This window comes from Scomber japonicus, chromosome 24 (assembly GCF_027409825.1).
Source record: "Scomber japonicus isolate fScoJap1 chromosome 24, fScoJap1.pri, whole genome shotgun sequence".
Classification (NCBI taxonomy): Eukaryota; Metazoa; Chordata; class Actinopteri; order Scombriformes; family Scombridae; genus Scomber; species Scomber japonicus.
Window position 1 is genome coordinate 10471532 of NC_070601.1, and position 15237 is coordinate 10486768.

Consider the following 15237-nt stretch of genomic DNA (forward strand, 5'->3'; position numbering starts at 1 on the left):
GATTCCAGCTGCTCTTTTTAGTGGCAATTATCAATCTGTATGGTAACACCTGAATGAACAGCATGGAGTACCAAAGTGGAAGATGAGTTAGTAACCTCCACTCATTTGGTAGCCAAAAGCAAACACTGAGACATACAGTATTTGCAACACCTTCCAGTCCCACCTTTCACTTAGGACAGTAGAGGAGTAATACATGAGATGGGAGCAGTCTGGAGAATATCTTAAGCTTTAGTAAAGAAGCAGGATGCCACATTTATGTCACTGAAAAGACCAGAAAATCCCTCTTATCCTGCCAGTTCTTTTGTGAAACACAGTTGATGGATCAAGTGTGTTGAGTCCGGGTGTCTTGGGATGTGTTGCAGGAAGAAGGAGGGGATCATTTTTCCTCAGTGCTGAGGTGGGAGGGGAGGGGAAGAGAGGCTGAGGCAGATCAATGGAGACAAGTGGAGTTGGGGAATGGGATGGCCCTGAGGCTAAGGATATAAATAATGCCAGCGGACATTGACTGCAGCACTCTGCCATCTCCTACTTTTGTTTGTTTGTTCAGCACCACTGTAGGTAGTGGACAACATGGCAGACAGCTGAAAGCTGAAGATTTTGATTAATAAAAAAGTGAAATTGAAAATGCTTAATAGCCACAGGAAGCCATCAACAGTATCCTTTCTGGGTAGAAGATATTCCTGCTCCTGCTCTTCCTTTGCCGAAGTATGTTTTTGAACAGGAGACAGGTCATTTAGTCATGTTAGGGGATAGCCAGATATATCTCCACACCAAGATGATAGATGGCTGGATGTAATTTAGCCATTAGGTGGGTTAAATTGACTCGTAATGAAGGTCTCTTCCTCTTACTGCAGTTTGCCATGTCCTTATCCTTTGTATGAAATCTGAATATGTGAGTATGAATCTGAGACGCATCAGAAATATCCAACCAATATGAAAGTTTTGTAGGTTAAAGTGTCAAAAATCTGACCTTGATGAAGGCTTCTTCTACACTCTGAACAGAGCGCACTAATTGAAATGTGCTAGAGTGGGTGACATTAACTAATCCTAATAAGTTTGTTGTAATTAGTTTGTCCTTTACCTCCTGCCATAAGAATGTAACAGTTGTCATGGTGACTGTCTCACATTATTGGATGATCTCGTGCCGTTCTAGACCCGCGTGTCTCTTGCTGACCTTTGACCTCAGCTCCATTCAAACATGTACATAAACCCTATTATCCAGCCTGTCCCTCCCTTAGACTTCTATTGTTGTACAGAGGAGTTGTCTATTATTGTCCCTGATCGGCTTGTGTCGGAGAGAAGCGGCCAGGCTGGGTGGGATTGAGAGCACTGTGTTGCCATCAGTGTTCAGTAATCATCTCTCCTAAACTGGGATCGTAAGGAGAGGCATGTTCACAGTGATTTCTACTGAAAGACGGTTAGTAAGTTCATTTGGAGAAAGTTTTTTGTGTTTGTGGGAAATTATTGGCTTATTATTAACATTTTTGCTCTGATGTTATTTTCCTGATGTGGCTTTGATATAGTGTAGGTATGTCTTTTTTTTAGATTGCATTGAAGCGCCGTGTGAATACATATGAAAGCGCCAATATAAGCTACTACTCCACTTGTTTCAGTGCAGCACAGAACTCAAAGCGTAAGAAGTATTTGAACTTTCGAAAGTTGGACCCTGGATTCATCAGGTCTTATAGTTGCATGGCAACAGCAAGAACTGCATATGTCTGTGCAGCGTTGCAATAAAGAGACACACGGGGCCGTGTTTGATTTTTACAGCCTATGCATGTAAATGTTCACTCAGCTCCCCTGTGGTTACACTAGCCTTATTTCAGCAGAGGAAGATCAGACAGGTCAGGTGTCATTTGGACTTCTGACTGGATTAACTGCAGTGAAAGATGACACGGGCTATTGAACAGGCGTAAGTAGGTGGTGCAGGCCTCGCTCATTATGTGCTCATTGTTTGTAGTTTAGGTAGTAAATACATGACATATGACACAACGCAGTAACCACAGGTCTTTTCTTTTCTTTTCAGCTCTAGTTTAACTGTTAGCAAAGCAATGAAGCAACTCTGTGTGTAATTATTGTGTTTGAATGGGATTTAGGTTGTTGAGAAGCACTATTGGAGTCACAGCGTGCTTTATTTCAGCCCTGGGGGTGCTCATTAAAGCCAAGGATATTGGGATGTGTGACTCTCTCTAAACCACTGAAGTAATCAGTAATCAGTCCTCTGGCTTTTTCTGGGTTGGTTATTTAAATTGCTTGGACAACACTTAAATGTTAAATTTCTCATTGATTTTTTTTTTAGCTTGGAGAGGTCTAATGACAGTTTCTCCCCAAACAGATGCAACCTTTAGTACACAAATCCTTTCCAAAATGCTTTTCTGCAGGTTTTTTCGGTCACTAATAGCGTTTGCTGTAGCTTATCTTAACTTTAAGCAGTTAAATAACAACTATAATTATACTTTATCAGCTATTTTCAGTAGCTTCAAACTGGTTTAATTAGTAGCTTGACATATTTGCTCATTTTGGTGACTGATTTGTCTGATGTGTGTCAACATGTGACGAGAAGAGAATATCTATGTGTCTATATTCGTCAAGTTATTTCAAGCCAGCTTAAATTTTCAGATGTTAGTGTGAAAATATCAGCAAACGGTGTTAAATGCAAATCATAACTTGCAACTGAAAATTATAAGATTTCATTTGCAGTTATGTAAAGAGTCAAGCACTAAATAAATACCCACATTAGATAAGCTAGGGCTGAGGAATGTTTGGCATTTACTGCTTATTAAATCACATAAACTATGAATGGATTATTAAAACAGTATATTTAACTAGCCACAAACCACAGGGATAGAGCATAGTTTAGCGTAGTTTATTGGGGCACACCGTGAGGCCATATTTGGTGGTTTTGCCATTTTAGATTGTACATAAAGAGGTCTCGCTACTAATCTGTTTCCTCGTATATGTAAAAGGGGGGTTTAGGACTATCATTCAGCAGGAAAACCCCGGGTTGAAGCCCCCGCATTGGCAAACATCCACAGCTGAGGTGTCCTCAAGCAATACACTGAATTCTTGCTGGGATCAATAAAGCATCACTGTCATATTCCCATCTGTTTTAATGGAGGATAGACGGTATCAGGAGAGTCATTTTTGCATCATTAAAAAGTCATGTAAGTCTTCTCAGGATATCTTCAGCTTGAAAAGTGATATGTGGTGCTGTGTAACATATAGACAGTTGTTTATTATATAAGAAAGGCAGTCGTCATTGATTTCCTTCAGCGTTTCCCCTAGAATTTTTTGTAGCAGCGGTGCTGTGTGTCGGTAACCTGGCAACACTAGGGGGGTCCGGGGGTATGCTCCCCTGGAAGAAAAATTTGAAGAATAATAGAGCTGCAATTAATGAATATTTTGATAACCGATTAATCAGTCAATTATTTTTCCGATGAATCGGATAAAAAATATATTTTAAATTTCCACCCCTCCATTCAAAAACAAAAATATTATTTCAAATTGACAATGCAAAGAAGTGCCCAAACAACATGTCGCTGCTTGGACGTCCCTGAGCTGTTTAAGTAATATTAAATTATAAATAATTTAACAAAATAACATACACATGTATGCTACACAAAAATAGGTATTTTCTGTAAATAAAAGATAAATAATAATGGTTTATTTTTCTAGTAACCAGTTTTACTTTTTCCATCAAACTATGTAGGGCTGCAACTAACGACTATTTTTGTAGTCGACTAATCTATAATCTAATTTTTCGATTAGTCACCGATTATCGATTATTTATTTGCTACGTTTCCCGCTTTTAACACAGTTGGCTATTAAGAGGATTTCATTGAAAACCAGTGTATATTTATGTGTATTGAGCTTTGTGACAAATATTAAAAGCAATGTGTCCACTATTGATGCATATAATAGTATTCACTTAGTGAAGAGATGGACAGAATGTCTGGCAACATAATAACAGCTGATGCATTTTATTACATCAATGTTAACAAAATTAACTTTGAGTAAACATACTCAAACATACTTTCAAACTCATACTTTTTTGAGTAGAAAAATAAATGCTTAAATAAGCCTGAACTTATTTACTGAAAATAAAGTGCAACGGCCTTTCCTTGATAGAAAATAAAATGCAGGAGTCTTTCAAGTATATGGTAATATGACTTTGTAAACAAGCCTTAAGAAAAAAAGAGAGTAATAATTTAACTTAAAGTGCCATTCCTGTGTCCAGTTTTTGAGTAGAAAAATAAATGCTTAAATAAGACTTATTGCAATACACAACCAAAAATACAGTGCAGTCCTCAATAGAAAATAAAATGTCTTTCAGGCCATGAATTCTTTAAAAAAAAAAAAAAAAAGGAATAATTTAACTTAAAGTCCCATTTCTGTGTCCAGTCCAGGAAAAATATGTAGGCTAAACAAAATGAATTTAGACCTTGTTGCAATGCATAAAAGTCAACATGTCAACATGTTCTGGGTCGAGACTAGCTCTCTTCTTAGAGACGATGTTACCCGCTGCTGAGAAGAGGCGCTCAGAAGGTGTGGACGTAGCAGGTATGCATAGCATTGATTTGGCCAAGACTGACAGAGTAGGATATTTATTCTCGTTGAGCTTCCACCAGGACAAAGGGCACTGCCTCTTTGAGATGGGTGGCTCAGCAAAGTACATCAGCACCTATCATAGATAGAGAAAGAGATATAAATGAAATTAGCATGATGAATTAATCAGATATGCTGCAATTGATGTTTACCACTAAAGCAAGATCATGAACTTACCTCGTTGGTCACTAGTTGGTCATGTGATTGTTGGTGATCGCTGTCATCACTGTCAGAATCACACCCAAGCAGTGAATCAAGGGCTGATTTTGGTGCATTGGTCGTGGATGTGCATGAAACATCATCTGACGATGTAGACTGCGACTGGTTCTCTGCAGATGTCTGTATAGCTAGGGCTTGAAGTTTATTCTGCACACAGAACTTCTCCTCTGGTGTCAGAAATTTTAGTTTGCGGAATCTTGGGTCGAGCGCAGTTGCCATGATTAAGTTGCTTGGCTCATCGTCTGTGACCATGAGTAGATCAGAGCAGTACTCTGTCAGCTCTAATGAGGCAGCAGTCTGGAAAGCCTGCACTGGCACTGCATCATAGGCAACACTGGTGGACTTCTTTAGCCCTTGGTACAGAGGTGGCAAGGTCGAAATTGTCACATAGCTTTCCCCACTCAAATACACAGTGGCACATTCAAATGCCTCGAGAGCTTTTGCAAGTTCTTCCAAGAGGGCCCACTGATCAGGTTTAAGGTCCAGGTACCTTTTGCCTGCCTGTGTTGTTGTTGGATCGGACAGAGTGGCTGTTACAGGCCATCTTTGTTCAAGCAGACGTGTAATCATATAATACGTACTGTTCCATCTAGTGGTGATGTCCTGGATAAGACGGTGGTCAGGAGTCCCCATCTGTTTCTGCTTCACCTTTAGTGCGCTGGTAGCCATTTCACTTTTTTTAAAGTGCTCCACAAGAGCCCTTGCTGCTCCAAGTGCATTGCTGATTTGGGTCTGCTTTAAAGAGTGGTTGACTACCAGCTGCAGGGTGTGACCTGCACATCGGACAGACAGCCATCCATGTCTGTCTTTTAAAATGTTGGCAGCCAGCACAATGTTACGGGCATTATCATGGACAATCCCAATAATCCTGGAGGGATGGAGTTCAAATTTCTCCAAACTCTGCTCAATCCAACCAGCAATATTAACACCAGTGTGCCGATCCTCAAGGGGCATTGTAGTGAGGCAGAAGTTTCTGAAGGTCCAGTCATCACTTAAAAAATGGCAGGTAATGCCAAGGTATGCTTCTGTGGCAACACTAGTCCATGCATCGGCTGTCAGGGCAATTTTTCCATTTGCTGATCTGAGAATGTCTTTAATTTGGTCAACAGAAGTTCCATACTTTCCCTCCATTAATTTGGTAAAATGTGTCCTTGATGGCAATGCATAATCAGGATGGATTGTCAGAAACATTTTCCTAAACCCTTCACCCTCCACCATGGATATGGGCCTCATGTCAAGCACCAGCATGTTAAGGACGCTCTCAGTCAGAATTCTGGATAGCTCAGGGGTGCAGATGCCTCTTCGCAGAACAAAGTCATCCACACGCCTTTGCTTGGAAGATCTAAAAGAGCAAAAATAGAATAACATTAAAGTTAGGCATAGTCATTAAGGATATGACTCCATAATTAAACATTTACTGACCTAAAACTGATTATTTATACTCTTGTTTATCTACCACGCACGCTATTAAGAAGAGCAAAGTAACGTTAACCTTACATAGGCGAGGTGACGGTATGAGTTTACAATAACGTTAAAACAATATGTTTGCATAGAGACATTCAGGCTATAGTAGAGAGAGTTAAAGCTAAGTAACCTGTGATAATAGTTCACTCTTCTTCGTTTGCACGTAGGTCTATGTTTGCCAGATATCTAAAAAAAAGACGCATATTTTTTTCAAATGGGGCTTAACCGGAGGTTTCAGTCACTGAAAATGACGTTAACGTTACTTCAGACAAAAGGTAAACACAGTTTTAGCACCATAACATGACGACGGTCGTCGTTGTTGGCTTTGGCTATCCTAGCACGTGCAAACGAAGTTAACATCATCTTTTAAGAGAGGAGCCTTAATGTAGTATTGTTACTTTATATTAAAAGAAAGGTAACGTTAGGCTAAAAAAAGACAACTACTTACCCATCCGGAACTTTGGATGCTAAAACTCCTGGATGTCTTCGTTTGAGATGTTCATGCATAGTCGTTGTACTGCCGTGGTAAGCCAACTCTGTGTTGCAGATAGTGCACTTGACGTGTTTATTTGGTTTATTTTCCCGAAAATACTCCCAAACTTTGGACATTCTCGGTCTCACGTTAACATCACTGTGTACTTCTGCCGCTGTTTCAGCCATTGTTGCTACTGCTATCTACTTCATTCATTGCTATTGAACTTCTTCAGTGTTTCGTTCAATATGGACGCGGATTGTACAAAGATGCTATCGCCCCCTATGTTTCCGGTGGTGCATTGCAATTTTACATGTGGCTTAAAATAATATACGACTAGACGACCACAAAATTTCTGGTCGACCACCCTTCATAGTCGACTTATCGTTGCAGCCCTAAAACTATGTGAGATCTGACCGTGAGATCTGAGCAGGTAGAAGCTGATAGTTCACTAACTATAACCAGGGAGCACACTGCAACATGTTAATGATCCACAGTGACATTATATCATTGATATGACGCGCAAAAGCCATAGAAAACCCATCGTTTTTTGTGCACACGTTCAGTCACTCTAGTGCGCGCTCTTGCTTGCTCGCTCCAGATTTCGGGAGGTTATGTCTCATTTGCGGGCGTTAAGGAGCCGCTATCAATATGCTGGAGACTCCCGGAACGTCCAGGAGAGTTGGGTTGTCTGCTTTTGTCCTCCCCCTACCTCAGTAGCTTATGAAGGGAGGGGGCAGGCTGTGTTATGAAGCCTAGCCTACACCGAAGCCAAAAGTGAAGTTATATAGTTACTAGCTGCTAGCAACTTCTAATGAAATCGAGCAAGTGATCAACATAGTTAACGTCACGTTACTTTAAGCACAATCATTTTTGCAGCGGCGCTGAGAATCCAACAGCGGTGGTGCGCCGCTGCTGAATGTACATAGGGGAAACACTGTCCTTTATTATATTCTTGGCTTTTTGATAAAATTCTCTCTCTGTGTACAGTATATGCCCGCACACACAGTAGATCAATAGTTGTGAATGGACAATGTCAATTTGAAGCTTTCTTTCAGGCAGCAAGGCCAGACTCTTCAGGGGAGGTTTAAACAAACCTGGATCCTCCTCTGGCGTATGTGGCAAAAGAAAAAGGATTTTCTACCAAAGCTGCGGAACATCCTGAGGGTATCTCTGCTCTAAATTTTAGCTTGCAACCCGAATACTAATTTCCCCTCGCTAAAATTTAAAGGGTTGTTTAATTCATATGAGGAAGCGCTCTGGATTAGTGTCGCTCAGACATTCACAGAGCACAGTTGAACAGTGTTGAACTTTGTTGAACTTGTTTAATTAACAGCTTTTTAAGTTGAGCTCAGTTTGGGCAGCGGGTCAAACGGCACTTACCCTGCACGCCTTCTGCCGGAGTCAAATACATCTGGAGAATGAATAGACGACCACTGATACTGTCAGTGCTTTTTATCCATTAACTCAGCTATTTTAAAGCTGTTTGAAATGACTAGCATCAGTGGCAAAATATAAAAAAATTCGTACAGATTAAACAAACAATCAGTTAAATGTGCTCCCGTCCATTTGGGCCTGCTGATTATTTTGTGAAAATCACTGTTAATTCCACTGTGTAATGTGTGGTAATCATAATTGTGTGTGTGTGTGTTTGTGTGTTTGTGTGTGTTAGTAGTGAGGTGGGTTCCAGCCTAGATGATAAGATGCAGGACCCAGGAACAACCAACCTGAGAAACTCAAATAGATTGTATTCCTGTGTCCAGCAGCTGAACAAACAATTCTTCCCCTCTCCAAATTTTTTGGGGACAGACTAACAAAGTGAGTTCTGCTGGCTCCCAGCTACAGCTTAAGAGCTGCTTTAAGCAAAGATGGTTTCTCTCTCTTGAGAACAATCCTGGTGGTGTTGAGTCTGCAGCTACAGATGTGTCCTGTCCTTGCTCGGGAAGAGAGAAAAAACAGAGACCAGAGAGGAGATTTGGCTCATGTTCAGCATGATAGTTTAAAAAAAAAAAAAGGCACCTAACATGCAGTGTTTGATTTGCATGGAGCAGAGAGCAGAAATGAGCCAAGGAGCAGTCTGTAAAGATTGCCACTCGGGGCTAATGTTTGATGACTGCTGCCATCGGATGTGAGCCATGTGTGGGCGTTTTGTACGAGCCCACTCAGCACAGCTGCGGTGATGTCAGTATGGCATGCGGCTCTCCGCTTCCTCACACTCAGGCACACACACACACACACACACACACACACACAAAATCTCTTACACTTACTCGCTCTCTAAAATGACTGTATAATAGATAGTGTACATGGCTGAATGGTCATTTAATTATTTTTTTTAATGTCAGATGATGACATGAATTGCATTTCAATTTATTACATTAAATAGCGGCCACCCCCCCCCCCACCCCCACTTGCCATACACCACTGTTGTAGACCCCATTTGTGAATCGATTCTCAGTGGAGCTCTTTTGAATTGACAGCCAAGATTACAAATGGGGTGGATGCATAAAATTTGGCAGATTCCCCAACTCTGCCTCCTTGTTTTATGGTGTTAATGAGTTTTATTGACACACATTAGATTAGTGCCAAGATGGCTGTGCTCTTGTGGCATCTTTAGTATCCCTGGGGCTGCAGCTTCTGACTTAACTCTCCCCAAAACCTCCACCAGCCAAACCCAGATCTGAAACCATCAGCACCCCCACACCTTTGAGGCCCCTTTTTCTAATGGGAAACACAGCTGCCACAGCATATCACACCACACCAGGGGGCGGGCAAAGGTCAGCTGGGGTTGTCAGATCATCACTAGAATTCCTGTGGACTCTTAGAGGGAGAGTGTCGTGTTTTTACAGTTTTCCGGGCCACAGCGGGCACACGCTGCCTGCTCTGTTTGTACGGGTTAATTATTACAGCAGATGTGAGGAGCAGCTCAGTACGCAGCTCATCTGAATGGTTTTCACTGTTGGGTTGACACTGACATTGTTAGGCAGGTTCGTTGGCTAATTTCATTTAAAACAAAGAGTGTTAATGGCCATCGTGTCTGTGTGAATATATATTTGTGTGTCTGCAGTAGCATTGGTTCCGCCTCTGAGGATTGTAGACTTCAGGAGCTGTGGAAACAGCTGTAACACGGCAGTGTGTGTAAAACTCTCAGTGGGCATAGGAGACAGAGAATGTACAAATGTTTCAGCTTTTAGTGTCTGTTCCTGCCACTTTGTTACTGATTTAATCAGTAAACTCTAATGTTTGGTGCTTTGGCATAATGAGAAAAAAAAAGATTGTATACATCTGCCAGACTGATGAAATACAAGTACAAATACAATGTGTACATGTGAAGAGGGCCTCTGTGTAGTGAGGTCCAGGCTTGTGTACAACAAAGCAGTGTGTCATTTCATTAGTAGGGTTGTAGTGGTTCATCTAATAACTGTTTAATTTAGACAGAAAATGAATTAATGACAATGTCTGAGTGGTACTTGTCCTATATTAAGTGAAAAACATAATTAACATTAGATATATATTCTATTCTGTCTCCAGTGTTCAAGATCTGAGTTTCCCTTAAGTCCAAAACTTGTTTTTATAATTTAAAATGTTTAAATTTCTCACAGGTATTGTTTTTGTGATATTTGGGAGTACGTTGTGGCTTTCTAGTAATTTTGTATATTTCATTGCTTTTGTTTAATATGTGAGGATCTGTGTGGGTGGGGTTACCTGTGGAGTCATTCGGTCAGGCAAGCATGAAGTGGAGCCACACAGTTTTTTGACCTCTTTACCTCCTTTTTTCTCATCTTGGATTAATGTTTGTCCCGCTGCTTCACTTTTGAAGTAAGCAGTTGAACCGAATCAAGAGGATTCTGTTCAGTTTTTTGTGCATATATTATGAATGTGGTTAAAAATGGTGAAAAATGTAAATTTCCACTTTTTTTTTTTTTTACAGAGCTACTTGTCTTATTTCAAAACACACCTTAGACACAGGACGTGAAAACATTCTTTATAGCTTCCATATGTCAGCCACAATGCAGTCATATAAGGAAGCCCAACCTCACAAATATCTGCTACCTCCTTTTTTTTAGACCAGAAATAAACCTTGCCTGAGTAGGTCTCCCTAGCTCAGGTCTTTATAATGAAGCCTTTTATTTTAGCTTTTACAGCTGTGCTGCACACCGCTGCTCTATAATTCCCACTGGCACGGGCATGGAGGCTATGATGCGTGGCCAACCACCCACTGTAAATCCAAAATATCCAGAAACTTAACTATGTCTGCCCATTGCACTAGGCTGGTGTGTGTATATAATCATGAGTATGTGTTTTCTGGTTGGAGGCTATGTGCGCTGACTGAACTTTTTTGAATTGGACAAATTATGTATACACACAAGGGAGATGTCTGTGATTAACTCTCTGTGTGTGTGTGTGTGTGTGTGTTGCAGGGGTCCCTTCAGCGTGGTGAGACGATGCATCAACAGGGACACGGGCCAGCAGTTTGCGGTGAAGATCGTGGACGTGGCCAGCTTCACCTCCAGCCCTGGCCTCAGCACAGAAGGTGAGGGAACTCGGCAGACACGAGTTTTTGAACTGTGGCTGCGTTTAAATCTTGTGCTGTCATGCACTCTGAGCACCAGATGGGTGGGGTTTACAGAATCAGGACAAGAGGATAGCGTCACAGTATGGTGCCGATTACAGAGAATTAGACATTTAAATGGACTTATTTACACCTTTCACAAGTAACTAACCTGCAAAGCTTTTTCTGTGCTGTACTGTAAACTCCACCCGCCTGGTGCTCCTTGTGGGTTAAAACAAACGTTGGGTATAATCTGCAAATATTACTTGGCTCTGATATGAAACAGCCAGGGCCACACAGTGTGTAGAGTGGCATTCTCACAGACAAATAAATGAGGCATAATGTGGCACATGCTGCACACAGATGAATATGTTGGAACTGCATGTGTTTGCTGGTTTGTGTGTTGGTGTTTCTGTGTCTGTATTGGTTAGGTTGTGTCAGTGGTATTTATGAGCGGTCTCACCATGTGGTTTTGTACGTTGTCATATTGAGGTCTGTGTGTGTGTGTGTTTGTCTATCTACGAGGGAGAAAGGGAGGGATGGAGACAAAGATCATAGGTGTGTGTGTGTGTTTGTGCATTGGTGCTAGTGTTGGCGTTCACTGTGTGCCATCTGTGAGGCCCCAGTCAGAGATTAGCCTAGCAGCCAATAACAGCAAGACAAGGAAATGACCCAAGAGAGGAGAGACATTAAAAAGTGGATATTTACAATGGTGTTTCCAAAACCAGAGAATAATTTTGGACATAAGTGTGATATCATGATGCTTAGACCAAATTTAATTACCTGAAAATGTGACCTACCCATGAAATTATGTTTTTCTTTCCTTTGAAATTTGGAGTAGGTTGGAATGATGCTGCTGGTGGGGCTAGTTGCATCAGTAATGGTAATACTGTAGTTTCCCCACAGTTTATAGGATGACAAACAGTATTCAGAGGGCTGTCTTCAATTAGGTAATGGGCAGTGGTTATGTTTGTTCTGGAAACATCCCATTGATGGAAATAAATACTCAGGATGTCAACAATAATATGTGTAATTCTTTGTCATACTGTGATAATCACAGGTCAGGTCACAGGATTTACGGTTGGTCTGTTTCCCATTTTTGTCTCTTTATCAGAACATGAAGGCAGGGCTTTAATGTCTACTTGATGAGTGTTATTACTCTAGATATTAGGCCTGCACGATTAATCGAATTTTCATCGTCATTGCGATGTGAACGTTCGCGATGAACCCATCGCAAAAGCTGGTCTGTAATGCGATAAATTGGCCACGCACACTTTTTTTTTTTTTTCGTGGCGTCCAAAACATTTTGCCTTGTAACAGTAGACCAATAAAATTGATGAGTAGTTCACAGAGGTCCAATGAAATTGTGTGATAAATCAAGCACGCTTTATTATTGTAAATCAGTCATTTGTACTGACTCTCATCAACATGGAAAATACTCGAAGAAAATCATATGATGCGGCTGTTACGTACTTTATTATTTTTTCACTTTGCTTCATGGTTGATACACGTTGTCGTCCGACTCGTTCATAGGAGAGAACGGGAGAGTTCGCTCAGTAGGTTTTAATTCAAAGCAAGACGTACAATGACAGGTGCCAACGAGGTAGATTACTCCAGTAAAAGTAAGACTTAGTTTAATGACTTAGAAGTCGCCAAATTACTTACTTTAACGAATTTCGTTAGTTTATATAATGCAGATTTGTAAAATATTACTTTTATGAGGGTCACAGTCACAGACTGTAGAAACTTAGCATTTGATAATTGTGATAGCAGCGGTGCAGCAGATGTATTGAAGTCCATGCAGCACGCTGTATGCAAACTAATATTAAGCATATATCCTATTCATTACAATGTCCATGGACATAAATTGAGTTCTTTTGCCTTAATAATGATAAAATAATACACAATAAATGCGTGATGGCTGTCAGGCATCGCCAGACCAACCATAGCTAATATCTCATATTACAACGTGGGACACCTGAGGCTTAAAATCCGGCGCGGCTTGTACAAGTACAAAATTGATTTTCTTTCTAAAATTAGAGCATGCGGCTTTTAATCAGGTGCGCTCTGTAGTCCGGAATTTGCGGTAATTACAATCAGCTATTCAGTGTTTTAGAGTACCTAAAAGCAGGGAATCTTTTAAAGCTGAAAATCTGAAAGAGACAGGAACTGTATGCAAACTTTAAATATTTTCTTATTTATCGCAAGTCATATCGTCATCGCAATATTGAACAGTGTGATCGCACATTTTGCTGATATCGTGCAGGCCTACTAGATATTATGGACAGCAATGTATTCACTCAGAAAAGGCTGTGTGGAATACTCAACTTAAACTAACAAAATAACACTACTTTATGTCCTCCTCTGCATCCAAAATCATTAGAATTGTGTAATTTAGCTATGGAAGTAGGTTAATACTTTAAAACCAACAGGTTCCTGGCACCAACCTCCCAAGGAGACAGTGGTCTACGCTAAATCGTTTCAGGACTGGACATGGCCCCTGCTTGGCCAGCCTTCACAAATGGGGCAGTAGCCCAAGCCCACTGTGTGCTTGTGGAGAGGAGCAGACTATGGAGCACATCATAGAAGTTTGTCCTCTCCAAAGACTGAAAGGAGGATTAGTCACCCTCCATACAGCAGACCAGGAGGCAACTGCTTGGCTAAATTTTTTTATCATCCATTAATTGAACAACATTTAATAGCCAACACCCTTTTCTGTTTGTGGAATTTCCTCTCAGTAAGTACCTTATGCAGCTAATGCCAAAAACTAGGTATCTCTAGTTCCTGAAAACTCTTCTTTTAAAACACTCAGATAATCAACTTTAAAGTGTTAACAGGTCAACAAAACCAACACTAATTAATCCAGGAAATTACATTCCAGAGGCCCATTAACTCACTCGGGAAAGAAGACAAAGCAAACAAAATCTGGTTGAATCCCAGACGAGCCTCCATTTGTTACAAGTCGGCTCTTTCTTCCAACAAAAGAAGAAAAATATCACCTTGAGGGGTTTTATTTGGCCAAAAATAAAAACTAACTGAAACAATGAGCAAAACATGGTAATCAGTACTATCGGTAGTGGTTGAAATGTGTGGATGAATGTATAATGGTGGGTGTGTGAAAGCAAGAGTGAAAAAATAAGGAAAAACAATGAGCTAGTCTGTCGAGTGCAGCATGGTGAGAAAGAGTGAGAGAGAACCAGAGCAGAACCGGCAGCCATTTTAAGGGCAGGTGTGCCAAGCTGCACAGGTGTGCCTAATCACCTAACGAGCCTGCCTCCAGCTACCCTGCAACATAACACAAAACACTAAAACAGAGGGGAAACCCAGGATTTTCACGATTGATTATTATTTTTAATTTTGTCAAAAAAAATATAAAGGTGCTGAAAAATACTTTCACAAGATTCAAGAGGTAATGTCTTGAAATCGCTTTTTTTGTCCAACCAACAGCCCAAAGATGAAATGGAGAAAGCAGCAACTCTAGTCACTTATACTTTACTGGCCAGTAGCTATATAGGATATTATTAAAAACATAAATGGCATTTAAATGCAGCATCTCAAAAGCTTAATTTTTGTCTGTCGTCCATGTTAAGTTCTTGTTAAGTATTAAGTTTATATTAAGTATTAAGTAAATATTCATGTGCATCTAAATGAAACCTGAAAGGGTGAAACGCAGTAAATGCTTCACCTGAATTTAGAAGACAGTATCATTTTTGACACAATACATTTTTTTTACACTTCTAAAAAGTCACAAGAGAAGAAATAAGCAAGTAGACACCAAAATGGCGAGTTAGAGATTTGGGGTGCTGCAGGATTTGCAGAGCGGTTTCCTGAGACCACATACCTGAGCTTATTAAGAAAGACTCTGCATCAGCATGAACGTGGGAGGAAAAGGAAAAAAAACCCGACAGAGCTGCAAGCTGGGCCG

The 15237-nt window shown here is 40.6% G+C and overlaps 1 protein-coding gene across 1 annotated transcript in view; it reads left to right on the plus strand.

The window, feature by feature from the left end:
* Nucleotides 1-15237, plus strand: part of LOC128354390 (peripheral plasma membrane protein CASK-like) — a 47420-nt gene that overhangs the window by 1976 nt on the left and 30207 nt on the right. Inside the window, exon 2 of the mRNA XM_053314627.1 lies at nt 11182-11294. Coding sequence (XP_053170602.1) covers nt 11182-11294 — 113 coding nt within the window. The remainder of the gene's footprint in view (nt 1-11181; nt 11295-15237) is intronic.